A 22874-nucleotide genomic window follows, 5' to 3' on the forward strand; every position below is an offset into this window, starting at 1 on the left:
ATTTTAATATATAAAATGACTTTCAAATAAGACAATTAAAACATCAGAACATTAAATTTCTGAAAAGGAGTTTTCAGTTTTCAATTACAGTTAATAGAATAGTTACAGTGCAGTACAAGCACTCAATAAATAATTGTATTTACTGGAAGGCAGCAGCAAACAGAAAAGTCTTCAGTCTTGATTAAAGAGCTGAGAGTTGCAGCAGACCTGCAGTTTTCTGGAGGTTTGTTTCAGATTTGTGGAGCATAAAAACAGAACGCTGCCTCTCCTTGTTTAGTTCTGACTCTGGGGACACAGAGCAGACCTGAAGCAGAGGATCTGGATGGTTCGTACCTGAGCAGTAGATCAGAGATGTATTTTGGCAAGTGAATACAATGTCTTTGAGACCAGCTGCAGCCCTCTGCAAATATTATGTTCTATTTGTTTGTTTTTGGATTCTCTGCTGGAAGGTTTAATGGCCTGTATAACTAGAGTAAAAATTCACATTGATGTAGAAAAACTCATTGTTCTGGTCCATCTCCACTTTGAATAATAGAGCAAACTCGATGAGCTTCACTCCTTTCTTGATTATATATTTATTGCAACACAAACTTGATTAGATATGCTTTTTCACACAACACATGTGCATGAATAGAGATATCCCAAAAGCTGTGAGTACAGAATATTTAATTTCACCCTCATACAGTGCATGTTCCATGTCATACAGAATCACATGTAACATAACAGTCAGGGATATCTACAAGGCCGGTTTGTCAATTGTATTTCATGAGATATGTTAACATTTTTGTTAAATTCGGTATCTACTTTTATTAGCCCACAGCACTACTTTTGAATAGTCTCAGGGCTCATAATTAACTTTTAAAAGTCTTTCCAACCAGGTTTTGGTTGCTGAAACTGAAAATATGGTGGTCGTTTTTTAGTCACCTTGTATTTTTAAGTTATTAAGATACTATGCAGTTATACATCAGCTTAATAATGACAATATGATAAGACCCCAAAATTGACAAATGTCCTGTTTGTTCGTTCGGGTTCAATTGTATCTTTGTCATATGGAATTTGGGATGTTGACAGGTAAGTCAAACTTTTCATCCCACAGTAAAACATCTTCGTTTGATTAAGCTCTGTCTCTAAATCAGATGCCTGAGGGGACAGGAGTAAACACACCAACACACATGCAACGTTGTCTTGTTCCAGTTGTGACTGTAACAGCAATATTTATAAATGCCACAAATATTTATTAGTTCTTAATATTTTAGTTTTGCTGTTTGCCTTCCTATTTTTATATGTCAGGTGGTTGCCACTGATGGCAACCCAAGACCAAAAAACTGGGTGGATTTTAATCAGAAAATCGATTTTCTTTTTTTATTATCTTTATTTTTATTTATAATTAACATAATTTTTATTTAAAAATATATCGTTGCTCAACAAACTGAAGATTTTTTTTCTTGTTTGTTTGTTTTTTTAATTGTATTTAACCTATATTTATACAGGGGATCTCACTGAGTCACAAGGTCTCCTTCTCAAGAGAGAACATAGAGATACATATTTGCAGATACACATCATAATTCATTGTAATGTTATGTAATTAGGTTTAAGGTTTCTCTTGTAATTGACATTAACTAAATAAATATAGCTAAACTAACCAACTAAATTGTGAATCCTCGGAAATGAAAGTAAATGAGTGTCTTATCTAACCTCAGTGATAAACAGCTTTTTTTATTTCAACACATTTCCTCATCACTTTTGTGATTTTCTATACATTATACAATGGATTAATACTCTAATATTTGAATTGTAGATAAATAAAGGGTTATTTAACCGTAGGAGCTACTACAGTGGCTTGTGGATAATGAGGACAAGCTCAGAGAGTAATAGTGTAAAAAAAAGGTGTGCCGTGAAGACGGAAGGCGAAGAGGTGGCTGTGGGGTGTCACAGCTGCTTCTATCCTTATTCCTCCAACACTTAGAAAATAGAAAGGAAAAGAAGAGACACTCAGTGGCTTCCGCAGCAGCTCCATTTAGATCTATTGATTTTTTTTTAGTTCTCACCCCATGACAGGAGGGGCAGAGGGGGATGAAAGGAAGCTGACAAAGAGAGGGTGATGGAAAGAGGCTTCTGCTTTCCATGTCGATCAACACACTGAAGGAATGTCCCCTCTGACAGAAACCTTCACACACACACACATCAACACTCACATTTTTTTTTCTGCCAGGCCTAAGTCTGGAAGGGGGTCATGCATTTGGTTGCATCCGTGTCTTTGTGTTTCTCACATACTACTGGAACCCTCAGCATTATGTTTCTTGTGCACATTCGTGACTGTATGCTCAGGGACCTCTTGTAGTTGCTTCACATTTCGTGAAAAGCCTATTTTATTGACTATTTCATGTCGACATTGACTGCTGCCTGCTGACTCCTAACTTCACTTAACCGTCCGCCAGGAGCCACAAGTGATTAACAACTGTTTCAGTCTGGAATCCCGTTTCCAGATAAGGAAAATCTTGTTTCTGCTATGGACAACCTAGGCTACGCCACAGTCATGTTAATGATAATGTTCATGATTTGCATGACAAAGCATTTCCGGCACTCTGGCTACAAAACAAGCCTTACATCGTCTATTGCAGGTAATATTTTGGACTTTGTAAGGACTCAATAAGTGTTGTCCTTACAAAAATGTAGTCTCATTTTGAAAACCAGAGCTTCTGCAAATTAGTTGTGTACCTGGTATGTTTTAATACATTAAATTAAGGCACAATAGTAGATAAATAAATTTCTGTTTTTGTTATCTTTGCTACCAACTTGTCTGTAAGGGAGTCAGGAGGGACAATTAACTGAAATTCAATTTTGAGAGAGGGAGACACCGCTTTTCTAGTTTTAATGCATATGTCAACTCAACCATTCACACACACATACACACACACACACACACTTTTTCAGCCTTGAGATCAGAGGATGACTCTTTCCCCTGTGTGGTATATCGTTCATTCTCCTTGTGTTAATTAAGCCTATTAGTTAAATCCAGCTGTTCAGAAGATTTTCACTCAGTCCTGTGGAGTCCTACAAGCCAAAGTTGGCAGGAATGGGTCAAACAGGCAAACAAAGTCACACAAACCAGAGTGGAGGGGGAAAAGGGGATAAAGACAAAGCCTTTTTTCTCTGTCTGGGCCTTTTCATACTAAACTACTAAAGTGAAAGTTTGGACAGTTTTCTAAGTTTGACCAGTAAGATAAAGAACAAAACCTTAACAATCAGGTGTTATCTACTAACAGCAGGGTTCCTATTGATAGAGTAGTAAAAAAAAAAAAAAATCTATGTAAGTAGAAGGGTGAGAGTTGAGACAAATGCAGGGTATTTTTTTCGTATTTCTGAGTTCTGAGATTTGGAAAATATTAGTCAAGGGCCATAGATTTATTTGGCATCCATTTTACAGAAATCCAAGATAACTCCACTATCGGTGGGTAGAATCATACTTCACGATCACAGATAAACTTTCCAATTTCTCCAATTACACCGCTGGGAACAGCTGCTGACCCGTTATTTATCATTCAGGGTTCGATTGTCAGGACTGAATGTTAGAGCAGTACAAAATCACCGTCACGCCTTGTCTACAGCATCTACAATTAACCGCGTGCTATTACAATTCTTGTTGTGCCATGGCTTGTTCTCTGTGCTGTGTTGATTAGAAACCTCCCTTTGTTTATGAGGAGAGTAATTAGATGTTGTCCTGTGGATGTTTGTTGTAGATACCAGGAGAGATTGAGGAAAGTATTCAGAAAGTGACTTAGTTCCACTTCAAACACAAGAGACTAATTGATGAATGTTTCTGTTCAATCAGTTATTCGTATTTCATCAATGCTTATAACGTTCAGAATGCCGTATAGCACCTCACGTTAGACTATGTTTTTAAAGAAAGATCCCCATACGGGCCAAGTTTGGAGCGTGGGCTGGTAGCTGGAGAGGTGCCAATTCACCTCCAGGTCACTGCCGAGTGCCCATCGCTCAGACATCTTTCCATTTAATGCATGTACTGTATATAGGTCCTCTTAGTGCATGTGTGTGTTCCGGGCTTGTGTGTGTAATATGATGAACAAAAAATTCCCATGCGGGACTAATAAATGAATGCTTTCCTTCTTTCTATTCTGTTTTCGGTTGTCTGTATGTCCATCTTTATGTATATGTAAGGTAACCCATGTCTCATTCTTGTGAACAGGGTATCTCAGGAACCACTACAGGGATTTTCTTCAAATTTGGCACGAATGTCAACTTGGACTAAAAGATTCACTATAGTGTTTTTCCACTGATGGGGAACGGGTTCTTGAACGGGTGCCGTTCAGAATAATTTGAACGTAGGTGCTGTCTAGCAAACGAGTCCGAATTTCTATCAGTTTTGTGGGAACCACTGCAATCAAGGATGCGTTAGAAAATGAGGGCGTGTACAATGCACAACGGCAGTAATTGTATTGTGTGCAGTGAGTCGAATATGTCGTGTGTTAATGGGGCACATAAATTACCTGTATTATGTGCCATAATGTGGAGTGTTCCTTATTAATTAGTTCCATGTGAACGTTGTTATTTTAAATGTTTTGTGATTTCCTCTCTCATCACATTGTGCTGTTTATTAGACAACAACATAGGTTTGCTGTGTGCTGTCTACTTCAAAAGCAGCGCAGATAGCTTTACTTCTTCCATTCTTACCTTTCACAGTAAAAGCTCTAGACACGCACTACATAGTTAACTGTTTACCAGAGGGAACTCAAATTCATCAGAGCATTTCTCTAAAAGGAAACTCAATAATATATTTTCCAGTAGCTCAGTGTTAGCTGTTCCTGGTCAGAAATCACAGGAGGAGAAACTTTTATTTTGTCTCCTGGCCGGAGTCTCCGGAGCTATCCTCCGTCACTTTACTCAGCAGCAGAAATACTACACAGGACTCCACCAAGGGTCTTTATTTGTTCTCTAACTGAAAACTGTAGCTGCTGTATCATCACACATATCTTGAACTGATCTCAAGAATTCCTATGCTAATTATGACAATATTTCACACAAATGTCTAATGGGATAAAATCATGACGTGAAGACATTTTTATATCCAAAAGGTCAAAGGTCATCTTCATTTTTCTCTCGATTATCCAACACCATAACTCAGGAAGAGATTTGGTCGGATACTGAGCTGGTGACACTGATCTCGAAACTGTGGTGGTTGTTTGGGTCATCTGTGCTTCTGAGTTGAGGATGCGTTCGTGAAACATCCACATTTCACCAAAAAATACAACTAATAACTTAAATTCAATTCCTTTCAAAGTCAGTTTGGATGTAAGCTGCAACTTGACAGTTTGGTGGAGGCAAACAACTGAAAGGCAGTAATTCTAGTTTGTTCTATGAAAGGCTCACACAAATACATCATTTCTTTCAGTCAACATAATGTGTTTTCTGGCAATGCTGTGTTTATTTCCTTTTCCAGGTACTGTTTGCTCTGAAATCTCTCTAATTTTGCAAGTCACCCTTACAAGCACTCGGTATGCAGCATACTTAATACAAACAGACAATGATGAAACACATTTTTCGCTTCCATGTGAGAGCAAAAAGATAACGGAGAAGATAGTGAGCATTGCCTTCAGTTTGTTTTACTCCTAGCCTCTATTTTTCATATGACCTCAATTGAGAGCTCAGCTGTACTTTGTCTGCTTTAGGCACTCCCTGTGTGTGCGTGTGTGCATGTGTGTGCGCGTGTGTGCGCGTGTGTGCGTGTGTGTGTGTGTGTGAGAGAGAGGCAGGGGGCCTGACTCCACTATCTTCTACTCATAAGAATCCTGTCAGAATACTAATGTATTGACAGCTTGTTACTTCCATCTGTGTACTTTCTCTTTTCTCTAACTCCATCTCAACCTCTCCAACCGTCTGTCTCACTGCTTGTCAATTGTCCTCCCTCTCTAACTCCCGCCTTTACATTAGGCAAAATGGTCTTTTCACACAGACCGTAAAAGTTACAACTTAACAAATTAACTGATAGTATATTGCTGCATTTACCAAGTTATAACTTTTTTGACTGACTTGACTTTTACTTTTTTGCCTCACATCACCCTGTTTGGCTTTTTGAGTTGTGTCCCTGACATGAACTCAACTGAAAGATGACTTTGATAGAATTTACATATATATTTCTTTTGACTAGTACAAAAGTTCATTGGGACAGCAGCTTTTGTACGATAAGATGTGGATTATGTACATTCTGCATGTAAGCAAAGCTGCCTTACATTATTTGTTTCTTTTACTGTCTTCTTTCTTTCTTTCACTACCCTTGTCATTCCCTACCACCACACTGACATATAATACACTTGCATCAATAATGCAGTGCCACAACAGTGGAAGAAGAGAAGAGAGGAATGTAAATAGGAACAAAAGCGATAGGAAAGCAAAGAGCGGTGCAAGTTAGGAAGGATTGATGAGGTGGAGGTGGGGATAATAATAATAACTTCATTCATATAGCATTCTTCAAAAATAGTTACAAGTGCTGTACATACATAACACAGAGCAAATAAATAAAATACATTGGGAAAGAGACTATTACAGTAACTATTACTGGGTAAATTACAAATATTAATGTAAAATCATCATCTGCACAAGGGAGAAGGAAAAACAGAGGGATATGTTTGGAGTGGACAATAACAAAAACGACCAAGCCTGTTTATCACATAAAACAGATCTGAGCATCATTATATATGGTTTTTATTCATATAAAGAAGTCTACTCCCATCCTAAACCCCTTTGATGCGTTAAAACTTATTAAAGGGCTCTCTGACTGCAGATTCAAAATGCTCCCTTGATATCTGTATCTTTGAGTGATGGTTTTTGTTCTGCACAAAAGAAGATTTGGGACTCTACTTGGTCTAACACAGAGCTGGCAGCACCTAATTGTTTTACCAGAGATCCTCTAGATGACAACCTAAATTCAGCCTCCGGACTGTAGTATTTTCTACGTCCAGTTGGCTCTGAAGATCTTCTTTCATTTGTACCGATGTATAAAATGTAATAGCCTCTCATAAATATGCCATGGTAGATTTGCGCAAGATAGAGGGGCTTATCTCTGGTGTTTTATTCACAGCAATAAAACACGGCTGTTGCATGGTAATATAATAAACAAAGGGAATCGCGCTCCATAGGGTAGGGTTTATTTGGCAGTATCTGCATGATGAATCTTTAAGGATGGGAGATAGTCACAGTAATAGAGGGATGATCAGACACTTTCTGGATACCACTTGTACAATCCTCAATCCTGTCCAACACAGTTCTAAAAACATGGAAGTAATCTATTCTAGAGAATTAACCTGAATGAGAAGACTGTGTAGTGTTACAGTGTGTCTGAGGGATAGAGCACTTTCCAAATGTATTCTCCCTCAGATAAACAGAAGACATTGTCCATAGTAAAACACCACTCCTGACTATCTCCTTCCTAATGCACCTTTTTCACAGCAGACAGTTGACCTGTTATAGAAGGAAAAGCTCAGGTGAAACACATTTCATTAGTGGTGGCTCGGGTCCATTAAGTGTCCCAGTAAGCCATGCCAGTGAACCAGAATGCATAATACCGAACCCTAAATAAAAGCTCACCCACATATAAATTGTACTCTGAGCCTTTTCCTCTACTCCCTTTCCACCTATTACTTTATACCAACCGACAACACAAACGCATAAAATGTGCGACAGGACAAGGGTCAGGTTGATCACGGAGGGCTATTTAGGCTACAGGGATAAGGCTAACTCAGAAAACAATTTGTTACTCAAAATAAAAAAATAAAAATAAATGAGGTCATCTTCAACTTCAGGAAGAAGCAGGGTTACCATCTGCCACAAATAAATGGAGAAAGAAAGGATAGAGTCTCTAGCTTCCGGTTCCTGGGGACACACATCTTAGAGGGTCTCACGTAGTCAACCAACACAAACTCTCTGGTTAAGGTGACTTCTGTCGACTTCACATCCCCAGAACTTTTAGGAAAGTCAACCTGCAACAACAGCTACTAGCGTCCTTCTACCACTGCTCCATTGAGAGTGTGACATGGGAACCTGGTAGGGTACGGTATGGAGTTCTGCAGCTGACAAGAAGGCTCTTGTAGACAATCAGAGATTCATGGCATAGACCAGAAGACAACATCACAAACACATCTGCCTGCCCTGGAAGACATCTGCAGCTCCTGTTGTCTGCTGAAAGAACCCATCTCACTCTGCCCATCACTTGTTTGCCCTTCTGCCCTCAGGAAAGACCTACAGGTCCATCAAACCGCACACCACAAGACTAACAAACAGTTTCTACCCCAAGCCATCACGACACTGAACTCTGCACTTAAAGTACACCCTATAGACAATATTTATACTGTACAATACCTCTCTGCAATACTGATATAAAATGTTATTGTTACACTTTTCTGTGCAATATCTGATATTCCGATAGACGTGGATACTGTGGAAATATGTGTGTATGTGTCAATGTTGTGTGAATGTATGTTTATTTATGACTTTATTATTTTTTCATTTTATTCTTTTTATTGTTATTTTTTCATATCTAACACATTCAGTTTCCGCTCTGGCAGTGCTACTTCATTTTGTTGTATTCACCAGTACAATTAAAATTAAGACATTATATCCTAAAATGAATGATGGCTGAATACTATTTAGCTGTGTAAGTGTCAGTGTCTCGGTATTGTCATTAGTAACACCTGTGCTTTTCCTACTGCACTATGACAAGTTAAATACGGCCTATGAGGTGCAACAAAACTAAGTCGCATGTGAGGGAGAGATCAGTCAAAGCACAGTCGGTACCTGCCCACGAGTCTTTGAGATCATTGAGATCATTATAAGATTGAAATCTTATAACAATCTCAAGATCTAGCATATTTAGGAACCAGGATTCAAAAAACTTTCCTGCTCACCTTCTTTATGTCGAATTTATTGTTCTTTCTACAGGATTTTCTGCTTTTGCTGTCCTCAGCTTGTTCAGTTTAAGATTTGAATCTGTATGTGAGTTGGGTCATAGTTAGCTGAACTTCTGCTCCTCTAGGGCGCAAATCTTCACAGTACTGAGCGATAACAGGAAGAAAGATAAAATGTTGTTGTGGGCGCTTGTGCATTTAATCTGACTATGTCCAGGAAGTCCTAGATTTTGGGTTGAAATTGGTGACATCTGTAATATAATGTCCTATAGATCTTAATCCTCTATAGTGTATTTTAGGCCTACATGCGGCCTCGCCTGAACTGAAAACAGACAATGCTTAGACTTCTGTGGTACTGTGCACAATTATCCATCTTGCTCTGTTGGCTAAATGATGTCATACTGCACAATCTGTTTCAAGTTGTCTTCATAACGTCTTACAACTTCTCCCATTGGAAAGGCTCACACATGTCCTCCAAGGAGACATGAATGGGTTTTTATGTCTGGAGCCCTGTTAAAGACTTAATTGGGGAAGACTTTGCTGGAATCATTAAAGTTTGTGATCCCTAAAGGGTTAAGTCCACATTGTCCACATGGACATTAACATTTCCTTGTTAGAGGGGTTATATTATGGAGGATGGTCATCTAAATGTTGTTGTTGTTGGTTGTTTTGTCTGTTTCTGTGGATTTTTGCTATGGTTGTCAGCCCTTGTCTGGATCTAATGTTTGAGTTACATTTATGTACCATTCTTTTGGAGGGTAACAAGCCTCTGATACTGCCTAAAATGCTGGTATTGACAAGTATGCCGATCTGTGACTTGATACCATGTGATTAGTCCTGAAAAAAGTCTACGTTAGAAGTATCCTATTTATATTATTTTTCTCTTATGACTATCAAACCAGAAAAAGTCCTATGGCATCTACTCTCTGTCTGTCAGGGTTTAACCTGTATCGGTACTCGCTATTGGCCAGTACACAAGTTCAGATATTAGAATCTGTATCAGGAAGGACAAAATGTTATCAGAACATCTCCAGTAAGAGGTATAAACAAAAAATAAAACGATTGAAAGAAAGAAAATGTGTTTTGAGAGCAAAAAGGATCACTTTCCTCTCACTGTGAGTGTATCATGTGACCCCCATGGACAATACTGTTCAAAATATTGTTTTTGGTGTCTGAAAACAGCAATTTAATTTGAATGGAAGTCCAAAATGGAGTGAAGAAATGTATTTTGAAATGCATCTAACATGGTCAGGGGCACTGCCAGTGTCACTATGTCTCTGCTTCTCTTTCACTCTCTCTCTCTCTCTGTTGTGGGATTCCTCTGGTGATTGTGTTCATCCTTAGCAGGCCAGCAACCTGCTCAGGGAACAGCTCATTACAGTGTTTCAGCATTCATTGTCTTGTTACACTCACTGTTGCAGCAGAGGAGAAATACTTTCGAGCTCCCACTGCCTAATGTGCCTTGAGACAAGCAATGTGAATACAAACGTGCCTCAGCAGTAGAGAACGTACTGCTGATGGTATTTACTAATGATGCGTTTGTCTGCAAGTATGATTTTTTTCAGGTTTGGACAGTCAGCAACATAAGCAAATTAAATGCTGGATTGGATTCTGGGCTTTTTTTTAAGTACAGTAGAATTCAGTATGAGCACATAAATGATTGTATACAACAGGATGACTTATGTTCTTGCCAACAATGTTTTATTATTAACACGTTATTGCGTACTAAACAAAAAACACACAGCATTTCTATTAGTCGTCTGTGCTTTAATATCCATGCAGTAAAGGCTGACTGCTGTACTGAAAGCTCCAGGTAAGGATTTTGTACATGCAATCACCATGCATGCATTTCTAAAGTAGAGAACATTGTTAATTCCCTTTATTTCTGCAATTCCGTGCAGCATCCACTTTATCAGTTGATACACTCAAAGATGCAGACAGAGGGGATGAATGGTAGAGCCCAGGATGAGAAACAATCAGTCTCACTGTGTGATAGAAATAATGTAATCCCAAACATTTTCTTTTCCATGCTACCCGTGTGGCTCTGTGGATAGCAATATTAGTCTGTCATTCTTGTCTGTCCATCGATTAGGCCACCTTTGGTCCAGACTGAATATATCTAAACATTGGCATGAAATTTTGTACAGACATTTGTGTTTCCCAGAGGATGGCTCCTAGTGATTTTTGTGACCCCCTGATTTTTGGTTAAGATTGATATGTGTTGACAATCATGGAGTTCCATGAAATTGAATGAACACATTCATGCCCACTTCAGATTTAATGGTAATAACTCTGGTAATAAACTGACTTTCCTTTTTGGCCATTATTGGTTCAAAATTGTAATAAGATTCCCACCTGCCTCAGCTGTGCTTTTTGTTAAGGGCTTATCAGCAAATGTTAACATGTTGAGTCTCTGTGAGCGTGTCGGCATACTAGTGTTGGCATTAAGCTCTACAGTAATACAGCCTCACAGAGCTGCTAGCATGACTGAAACCTCTTGGTATTGTTTCACACATAATGGTGTGAAATTGTTATCAGATTATGATTTTTATTTATTTTATTCCTTATAGCTCCGGCAGCCAACCAAATAGAGAGCAGAAAAAAACCCTCAAAATCAAGCTTAATCAAGAGCTGTAACTAATGTCAAAGTCCAGCAAGCTCAAAAGGATCAAATGCCTCTTGCAATTCTACTTTTTCAGTATCTCTTTCAGCAACGTCCATAGACACTCAGCCAGCAGGTAAATGAAAGTGGCAATTCATCCTGTCTGTCTTGTCCAGTGCACATACAAATCCTGAATGTGAGCTGATGAAAGTAAAACGCACAGTGTTAATGGCATAGAGAGCCCAGTTATACTTTAATTTTCTTTACAGAGTTTTTATTTTTTCTGCTCTTAATATTCAACGTATTCCTCTTCAAATCACATGAGTCTGGACCTCAAATCATGAGGTTCCGAGCTACTTGGCCATATAAGGAAGCAATCTATAAAAGAGTAACTAAGCATATTTATCTGCTGAGAGATATGAGGGGTGTCTAGGATATCTTCCTGTCCCTTTACACTCGTAAAGGGTGTGCCTCGACTTTCTACATTAAAATCCCTGGAGATTAACCATTAGGTTACAGCACAGCTTGAATAAACTACCAATACATGTGTGTTTGTGTGTTTGGCCACTGAGCCTTAGAAAGAAATCAAACAAAATGAAAATCTATCAGTGTTGTATACTTTCCTGCTGTTTCTCTCCGTGCATTTCAAATGAGCATCTAGTCTCCTCTCCTGTGCAAATAGATTGATGTTCGCTGTTAATTCAACCAAATCCTTCACAGCAGACTGATAACAGAAACATGGAAGGCCATAGAAGGTGAAACAATAATGTGTGAAATTATTTAAGACCTCCCCAAGTTGCCAAAGACTTTAAAACTGTAAATATCACTTTAAAAGGAGGAACACTTGCAGTCTAAGGGGTTTAAGTTGAGAATATCTGTGATCTAGATAATAGGCACTGAAGCACAGTTGCTTTCACGACCCCGTACTGTGATGTATGTGTCATTCATCCTTACATAATACCACATAATATGATATGAATCTTTTCAGACTCTTATAGTTTCTTACATTCATTACTAACCTGCTGATTGACCACTTATTTGAATTATTGTTTGTTATAGCCCTAAAGCAATGTAAGCAAAGTAGGATAAATGTTTTAAAATATGTTAAAGTGTGTGTTTGTGGTAGAGAGGCAGTCTGAAAGAGCGAGAACAGGATATATCCTTAGAAGCTTTCCAAATAATCAAAGATGTTTTGTGATGACTAATAAGTGTGTAACAGTTTAGTCCTCCACAGGCGTGTTTGTCACTCATCATCATATGCCTTTAATGAACAGCTCATTAAATGGAAATCTCATTAGCTCTCTGACAACAGGGAGCAAATGATTCAGAGAGGAGAGGAAAGTGTTGCTTCTCTTTCATTGAAGCCGGGGAGTGTTCAAGGATGCACCTTCTGCTTTGGCTGCATGCTTGGAGTAAACAACATGATCTTCATAACAGCATCCTTATAAGCATAATCCACCACGGAAAAAAAGCTCCTAACCTAAATAAGACCCCCCAAAAAGAGATGCACTTGCCAGGGAAATGTATTTTTACATTTGCCCTATTTTCCTGTACGTGCAAACCATGGATATTCTTATTTGAATGCATGAAGTGGACACAGCAGAACATGTAGCTTCTGTAGCTTTTGTAGCTTAATAACATCTGAATCTCTCTCTCCTGTACAGATCTGTGACAAGGAATGGCACTATTATGTGATCAACGTGGAATTTCCTGCAGTGACTTTATTTGTGGATGGTGTGACCTATGAACCATACCTGGTGACGGATGACTGGCCGATCCACACCGCAAAGATTGATACACAGCTGACTGTGGGTGCCTGCTGGCAAGGTTAGTGTGTGAGTGTGTGTGTGTGTGTGTGTGTGTGTGTGTGTGTGTGTGTGTGTGTGTGTGTGTGTGTGCGTGCGTGCGTGCGTGCGTGCGTGCGTGTGTGTTAAAGTAGCTAGAATCAGGCAGGAATAGGACACACCTGTTATTATATGACAAGTTTATTCGTTTTTTTGTTTATGTAACAGGCTTAGACGCAGCAACCTTTTCAGTTTGATGTTGTGGTATTTATATTCTCTACATAAAATAAAGAAATCAGTTGTTTATAGGCCAAAATGGGGCCACACCATTACAGGAAAAACATAACATTTATGACTTAATTTAAAAGAACTTTTGTTTGATATGTTACGTATTTGGTTTATGACTGCACATTTATAGTTACAGCTGCATTAGTGTTATAAATGCTTGTTAAGCATTAAATAAAGCAATGTCTTTTGGTAGCCTGGCATAAAAGGACCAATCGCAAATATTGCTTATTAGTCTTGGCCCTCTACCTACTACCAGTTACAGCAATGCAATGGCAGTGCTTACTCAGTGGGAAACGATGACGGAAACGTCACAAACCTCCTCAAATTACAGCTAGACAGTAAACTAAAATGTGTTTCTGAAAACATTTAATTCAATAAATGGACAGTACAGTAGCAGATTATCGAGTCATATTTGTTTGACAGTTTGATCTGAGTTTCATGAGCCTGAAACACTACACATAACCAAGCAGCAGACTGGAGGGTGACGCACAACTTCATGTAACATTTGTACCACTATAAAAGGGCATTTTATTTAGACTTATCCAAGCATGTTGATCAGAATCTCCTTTTGTCATTGAAACAAAACTAATCAGGCAATTAAGGCACAAAGTGTAATGAAATATAATGCCATTTTAATTGATATACAGTATAATACAGTATGGCAAACAAAGAGAACAGAAATAACAAAGAGGCACAGTCGCCAAAAGATGTTGAAAATCACATTTGAAGCACTTACCGAGAAAAAGAGGAAGCCGGGGACTTCCTCTTAAGATAAATAAAGAGATTAAGATTTATGCCCCAGGGCTGTGAATATTTCTTCTTTGAAATGGAGAGGCCCGGGCGTAGTGGGTATCAAACAGGAAATTCTGCGTGTCAGTTCCAGTGAAGAGAGCGAACAGTGAGCACATTGGAATGAATAGGATCTACCCTGCTGCCATGTTTATGACTTGAATAATTATACAAAGTGCTTTACATGAGGGCAGAATGAGACAGTAGTGATCCGTTCTGCAGGTTGCCTAAATCACGCTTATAACACTCACCGACATCATCCAAAGCTTCAATTCTGATGGCATTTTGGTTTTCCATTTAAATTTCTCTTCATCCTGTGCCTGATTGCAATTTTCATTTGGTTGTCATTTTTTTTCCTTGCTGCATACAGGCCTCTCTTTCTGCCTCTTTCCATGAACCTCTGATTGTGAGAGAAAGCCCTGAAGGAAGGATTAGCTAGAGTGAATGGAGGACAACTTTGCCAGCTATTACATCTCAATGAAGCCGCTTTAAGCTTCACTAAGCTGCAACTGATAACTTTGCAGGCCATTAGCGAGCAAGATTGCCTTTCAGAGTCTCTCATTTCTCCATCCCCTTTTCCCCACAATCAACAACATGAGACACCACTGCCCTGAAAGCAGAAAGGATGACGTGTGTAGCCATATGGGGCTAACAAGAAAATAGGTTTGTTTGTCTTTGGGTTAGAAACATGCTGCTTAGGAGGGAAATGTGTGTTTGCCATCTCATTTTATGTGCCACAGGAAAGTGGGTGTGAAATTTCAAAGCAACTCTCACAGTTCAGAATAAGAATACTTAACTAACGAAGCACAGAGTAGGCATCAAGAGTCTGGAGAAGTTTTATGTTGATAATGAAATGCAAATGAACCCATACTGTATGTCATCAGTAAGCTTTAAATCATTTGCAGCTGAAGTATAAGTTTACTATTTTAGCATGCTTTTAGTACACAGTGAAATGAGAACAGTCACATTTGATATCCTAATGCACTTCTACGAGCACAAACAGCATTTTTTTGTGACAGTCATCCACTAGATCTTTTGACTTATTGAGGCAGGAGAAGCACGGGTGCCATAAAAATATTAATTATGGCTCTGTTCAGACATTTGATGAAAACCTTTCAACGATGTACTGTATTTGTTTGAGACTAACAGGCAGAATAATGACTAATATTTCTGCATGTGGAGAGAAAAGAAGTGATTCTCACCCGGCCCCCTATTTACACTTACTGTTGTTACAAAGACAGTGTTTTTTTCTGATCAAATAACGCAAGGGTAAGTACAAAGAATAAGAATAATTATTACTGTTGCGCAGCAGTGAGTCGCGGCTGAACATTTTGGGGATGAAGAAGAAGGAGGAGATGGAAGAGGAAAATAAAAAATAGGAAGACAAATGAGAAATACAGGTGGGACCATCAGCAGAACTTTCCAGACCAAAATCATTTAAAAATTAAAATTAAAAAAAGAGAAATCTTTGAAATCATGTGTCTCTAATCCACAAAGCACAATGCCTGAGTAGGTTTAATTAGTTTTACAGAGTGATGGACTTCATAATTCCTGCCAGCTTGAAGCACATGAATATTTCTGCACACCTGGGCTGAGCTGCTCGGGAGCTAATAAAGCCTTTAATAAGGGTGATGTTCTTAGCTATTGCTGTTCGTGGTTGTGCCACTTTAGAATTCACAACGTCTGATGGACACAGAGGGAGTGAAAAATACAAGTCAATGTAAGATACCAAGGTCTACAGTTATCTAAACAACAAGGAGGCTGGTTAATTAAGCACATTGACCATCTGCATTTCAGGCAGGGTGGATACAAGGTGGCTGGAGATTGAGAATCAGTCTGTCCTCCAATGTCCTGATGAAATGTTCTTTTAACTGAGAATAAATCTGTAGAAGAGACCTTGAGTAGATGGTCAAAAAATATCCTTTTAGCATGGAGAGCGGTGCAGCAGACTTTCAGTCTCCTTGGGGATGTATTGTCAAGTGTTGCTCACGTCAGAGGTTTTATACCCTTAAAATTAGACTCGGGATACAAAAGAAGGAGGCACATAAATCATAGTTTTGTCCAGCGGCTCATTAAGGATCAGGAGTTAAAAATGTTTGAACAGTTGCCAAGATCAGATTTTTTGCTCAAAGATCTAAATTGAAATAGCCTTTAGAAATCAGATTCCCCTCATTGAGCAATACTTAAAGATTCAAAACAGAAGGTAAATCATATGCTGTTGCTCCTAACGGTTCTTGGAGAACATGGTCTGCATCCTAAAATGGCACCGTCGCTCATTAGCCTCATCAGCATCCACCCTCTGCACCTCAGAGCTCCAGAAGATGAACAAACATTTGACAAAGAGGGCTGGTGCTTTGATTAAAGGGAGAGGGATGATCCAAGGCAACGAAAATACAAACAATCTAAATAAAAAACATTAATGGTTACTTCACTAACTTGTTAATATTGGAGAGTAGACAGTCTACCTTTCTTCTTCCCCCTACCTTCCCCTAGGAGGCCTGCTGTATTACCTCACTATTTGTAAAATGTACATTATAATTCTACTGAAGGCAGTTGTTTGGTGCCTCTGTGACAGCGTCTTCTCTCTCAGCTCTACATGTATAACCACCCCTGTATGATTCACACAGACAGAGCTGAGAACTGCCTCCAGACACATGCTGGCTGGTACTCTAGCTGCTGTTCACAGAAATATCTGATGTTACTCTCTACCGTTCCCCTGAGCCTTGCTGTACAGAATAGTCGGGCTGTGTTACAGTAAGTAAACTTCAGACAACAAAATTATTTATTCAACTTTCAGGCACTGAAGAACATACAGCATACTCAGTATACCAACGGGAGATTTTCCTTCAGCAGGCTGAAATATGGTTTGGCCAGGAGTGCCGGCTTATTTGTGAAGAATGGAGAACTACGGTTGGGGGGACATGTTAACGTTATCCAACTGGTCACCATGAGCCAGACACCCGGCAAATTAGACAGGAACAAAACAAAACTCGCAAAACCCGTCTTGGTCAGTTGTTCCACTGTTCCAAAAGTCACTAACTCTTGTTTGAATCCAATCTTTAATTCACCAAGTAACATTTGAAAAGAAACAGCAAAGCCGCCACACTCTATTGAAATAAAAACAGTAATTTCACCCTGTGGGTCATTGTAAGACACACTTCTTTCAAACTCGACAGAAACTAAAGAATAAAGCTTACCAAAAGTTCCTATATTAGTCCTTCCCCTGTTCCGGCAATCAAATAAATATATGAAGTAAGCCCTTAATTCAGAGTAAAATGTGAAAATAGGTCGACATTAAACACTCTGCGGGCGAGGAGCTGCGGCTTGTTCTTCAAAGCCAGAACACTGAATAAGCAAAATAAAATTATAGCAATTGCCCAAATAATCTCCCCAAAAAAGGACAACTGGCAATTTACTCAGCCATTGCAGAGAGCCAATATATTCGTCCAATTGCCCATTACTATAGGGAATATTACACGTGAAAAAAAAACCTACAATATAGTGATTGTTTCATACCTACTTTTGAAATGTTGTATTGAGTGGGGTTTTGATTTTGAACCAATACCAAGAGATTCCTTTAATGATAGTATCCTCTCTGCCTCACTACAGTTGAGATAGTGAGTTGTCTTATTGCATAAATTGTCCTAATTTTTCAAGTTTAAGTGGTTGTGAGAAACTTAACATTACACTTAGAAAACATTTAATTATTGCTTCGATGTTCTTTTATAAAGAAATAAACCCATTTCATATACATTGTAAATTTGTGGTTTGTTGGGTTCTTTGTCAGTAGTTTAGAAATATAGATGTCATGGCAATGCATGATGTATTTATAGATATAGACCGAGATACATTCAGGTCTGGTGTTATTCTTAAACACCATTTCCTAGAGTTTGTCAAAATATGTAAGCCATACAGCAAGAGACACACTTGAGGAAGTTTTTGTTAAGTGGACCAGACCTTTTGATTTAGTGGAAATGACTAATGACACACTTAATCACAAGTGGTGAAATTGCGCGGCAGGGCAGAACAGGCTATTTTCTACAGGAAACTCTGGTGTAAAATATACACTTACAAAGATGTCAGGCCTTGACTAAATGTATAATAGAGTTGACCCAAGTGACTGCAGTGCACACACAGGCTGTTCCAATTGATCATTTATACAGCAGTTCTACAAATAAAAAAAAGGGATTGCAAGAAAAGATCTTATAAAAAGTCTATATATATATATATATATATATATATATATATATATATATATAGATATATATTAAAAAAGTATCTATAATATTCAGACTTGCACTAGCACAGAAACGAGTTGGACGTGCAAGCTCTTGTTTCATTTGCAAATTAGCCTTGCTATGTCACGGTAGACTTGAACTACACAGTGGTCAAATTGAATATGTTTGAACTGTGGGGTTAGGGTTTGTCAGTTCACACTATGTTCAGCTGATAGTTAGTCAATATTTTTAACCATAGAGGTTCTATTGAGCATGTTTTACATCTGTCCAACTCAACAGGTCTTGTCAAAATATCTGCAGTTGTGTCAGATGTTGCAAATGTATCAATATTGCAGACTATATCTGTTTAGTGCCATGTAGCTTTTTTCTTTATTAAAGGAGCTTTACACTACATTCAGAACATTGATATAGCAGTAAAACAATATTATCTAGATATGTTGGAGTAATGGCATCTTGAGCAGAGAATTAAGTCACGCTCCTGCTGTGTGTTGTTATCAGAGTTTCTCAGTTTGTTAGTGCATGTGGCCATGACAGAACGTTGCTAGGATCTGTGAGAGCCGCGTGGAGGCAATAAAAGATTCACCAGTATTTCAAGTACAGCTCCCTTAAGTAAAAACATTGCCAATATAATTAGGATGGGTGTAGTCATACAGAAAACAAAATCCAGATGTGATGTGATGTGATTATGAGCATTTTGTCCTCATGTTTTGTTAAAGGTTGCAGGTATATAGGTATTCATTGTCATCTAGGTAAATTACTTTTGTCATCACCTTTACTTAGCAGTTTATTAATAACAATAATAAGCTTTATTTCTATAGCATCTTTCAAAAGCAGTGTTACAAGGTGCTTATCAAAAGAAAAGAAAAAAGCATGGTACACGGAGATTGCGATATAAACGGGGATTTCACAAATTGATAGCACACATACTGTATATGTACACACATACAAATAACAGTATTAACAATAAATGTTATTGATAAAAGAAAATGTAAAAACAAACAAACAAAAACCTATTAAAATCAGACATTATAAAAATATTATACAAAAGCCAGTCTGTACAGAACGGTTTTTAGAGCCTTTTTAAATAAGGCTCTGTGTCAGGCACTGGGTTTTACATTCCTACCATAAAATATGTTAATGAAAACTCCATTAGACAGTAGAAGCACAATGTAAGTGTGAGTTATTTCTTGTCTGAGCTTAGTGTCAGAGTGTTTTTGCGAGCTTCTTTTCTTACCTCATTTGTCCACTTAGGGAAAATGACCTCTAAATTCTTCATGACTCGCTACCCATTGGGTCTTGTAAGCTTTTTCCAAAGCAGGTCCACAGATGTTATTTTCAGCAAACTGTGTGAACTTTTCCCTTGGAAACATACATAATACATGTCTTCTCTTTCACCTTGCAAAGGCTCAGTAAAAGCAGTATTGAATCTAAAAGCATGAAAGGTAAAATAAAAGTTTACTCAAGGAAAAAGCAAAAGGCAAAACAGGGCTAGCAGAGAAAATGGCTGGAACACTAAGGCAGGAGAACAATAGATGGACTGGTGAGTAATGAGTGGAAGTGGGCCAGTTTACGTATATGCTACTGGACTAATGCACAAGTGGGAACTGGTGGCAGGGGGGGTTCGCTGATGGGGAATGGTGCAAACACAGGGGTTACTGCAGGACAGATGGGAGTGGCAGGATCGGAGAGGACAGGAGAGTTAGTACATGGCAGGGGGAAGAAAGCAGACAGGGAAAATGTGAGACTGGGAATTGTCTGACATTGTCACACAGCCGATATAACTGTATCTACCCAACTGACCGTGTGCCCCACTACTCCTCTGCTCCTTTCCACTTCTGTCCTTAACACTCTCACATCTCACTTCTCCTTTTTTCCCCACTTGTGGTTCTTTTCTCTCTCACTCTCCCATTAGGTGGTGAGGTTGGGAGCCCGAGGTTCACCCAATATTTCCATGGCAGCCTGTCAGGTCTGACAATCCGTCCAGGATGCATTGAAAGCCAGAAGGTTATTTCCTGTTTGCAGGCCTGCAAAGAAGGCCTTGATATTAACTCCCTTGAAAGCCTTGCTAAGGACATTAAGGTGCGTGGAAACACAAAGACACTTTCAGCCCTCAGTTGTTCATATCGTTTGATATTAAAGAGTCTAGTAAATGTTTGTTTATGTACATGTATTTCCCCAACAAACCAAGACACAAATAATGTGAGAGCCAAAACATTCACAAAATTGTTTCAGTCTGGAGCAAGAATGTGTTTTGTTTGTTTGTTTGTCCAGTTCCATTTTAACCCCGCCCAGTCTGTGCTGGTGGTAGAAGGAGAAGATCTGGACAGCATCAACACAGCCATGACCAAGATCTCCTACATTAACTCCCGCCAGTTTCCTACGCCGGGCCTCCGACGGCTACACATCAAAACCACTGTACAGTAAGTACACACACAGGTGTACTTAGAGGACACACTTTTACACTCACGCTTTCATATTCGCCATAGGAGCTGCAGAGTTCAGTTGCTGTCGTCACTGAGCATCCCCGCTTGTTTACGGCATCACTCAAGAGCACAACTTAAAATCTTTCTCTTTGCTGTTTGACATCTCAGAAAGCTTTAGATTTAACGTTTCTATGTTGTTTTAATCAGATTCAGAGACACTGAACTTTACTCTCAAAGTGAAGCACTCACTCAAGTAAGACGGCACTGAATGGACCTGTTTGTTGCCATGACACCTGTGTTGCCATCATAAATACAGTATGATAGGGCAGGGTGATAACTCAATGATCATTCTTTCAATGGAATTGGATATTGATATCAAAGTTTTGGGCCAAACAATTATGTTGTCTAAACGAGAATAACAAGCACATTAACTCAAATTGAAAACTGAGGAAATATCATTTCAAAATTGCAGTTTTGGTTTTATAATCACAGTTTACCACACAGTTCAATGTGATTAACAAACTACTACATATAGACAGATCTCATGATATATTGAAATAAAGTCCTTGAAGTCCAAAAAGAGATATGTGACGTGTGTGATTTACGAAGAAATGTCTGTTGTGTATATGTTATTCTATTAAGTGCCTATGACAATTTTTTTTTTTAAACAACAGCAGAACTAGATTTTGCTGCTTCATATTGTTTGTGTGTGTGTGAATGGGTTTGGATTTGAACTCTTTATGACACAACTTGCAGGTGTTCTGTTTGTGGGAGCTATCCGGTTGATGAAAAAAGTGCAAGGACTATAAATATCCGTAGAACACAAATGTGAAATGATGCACACATAATACACAAGACAACTTAAGTCACATGAGCTATAAACAGCCGAAGGAGAGCTGGTTAAAGGATTAAATGAAGGCTCTGTCAGATGTGTTGTGTCTGTCTTCAAGCCACAGGACTTCCAGTAAAACGGCAAAGTATGGATCATTAGTGTAAAAACTAATAAACTGCCAAACAGACCAGCTGGCCATTAAAGACATTAGGCCTTTGGGTGAATGGAAAGAACATCTTGCTAGTGTCTACTTGTCCTTGCTTTTTTTGTTTGTTTCATTGTTTCATTTTCTGTCTGTTTTTCCTTGGTGTGTCATTCTGTGATTCTATCTCTGGATTTAATTCGATTTGAATTGACTTTGTCTGCTCCCAAGGATGGTGATGTGAGTCAGTCTGTTTGTCCAAAGCACATTATGCTACACATTCTTATGAAATCAAATTACAAAAATGTAGTATCAAAATGGCTGGCTTTCCTTGATGTTTACAAAAGATATATAAAGGATCACCTCTTTATTTTCATCTTCACTGACATTTTCTTTAAAGCTGAAATCAGTGACTTTGAATGAGAAATGTATTTATTTTGTATCCTGACAGCACAATGAGACAGACGATGTGTGAAAAAGTCAAGTGCCTCTGCATCCAGCTGCTTCTCCCTGTCTGCTCCTGATGGCATCTGCTAGATTTCACCGCGCCTGACTGACAACCAATCAGAGCTGAGGAGTCTCTGACACAGTACCAATAAGTACTCTGAACTCTCATCAAAATGTGAAACTAGGCAGCGCAGATTAAAACTGAATCAAGACTCCTTTACTGTAATGCCTTTTTCTCTTATAAAGTATTTTCAGAAACACATTTTAGTGTACTGTTTAGCTATAAAATGAGAATGTGGCGGGTGGTGCTGGGTTTTGTCTCAAACTGGTCACAAAATGTTCTAGTTTTACGGCTAAACAATACACTAAGATATGTTTCTGAAAAAAATTTATGCGAGAAAGAGGTTATAC

At 38.6% G+C, this 22874-nt stretch overlaps 1 protein-coding gene across 2 annotated transcripts in view; it reads left to right on the forward strand.

The window, feature by feature from the left end:
- The window catches only part of LOC310958077 (calsyntenin-2-like), a 159191-nt gene that overhangs the window by 131497 nt on the left and 4820 nt on the right, over positions 1 to 22874 (forward strand). For both annotated transcript variants that reach the window (XM_083928883.1, XM_083928882.1), the window contains exons 10-12: positions 13185 to 13347; positions 20532 to 20698; positions 20891 to 21039. In XM_083928883.1, the coding sequence (XP_083785009.1) occupies positions 13185 to 13347; positions 20532 to 20698; positions 20891 to 21039 (479 nt within the window). The remainder of the gene's footprint in view (positions 1 to 13184; positions 13348 to 20531; positions 20699 to 20890; positions 21040 to 22874) is intronic.

The sequence above is a fragment of the Echiichthys vipera genome (assembly GCF_963691815.1).
Source record: "Echiichthys vipera genome assembly, chromosome: 15".
Classification (NCBI taxonomy): Eukaryota; Metazoa; Chordata; class Actinopteri; order Perciformes; family Trachinidae; genus Echiichthys; species Echiichthys vipera.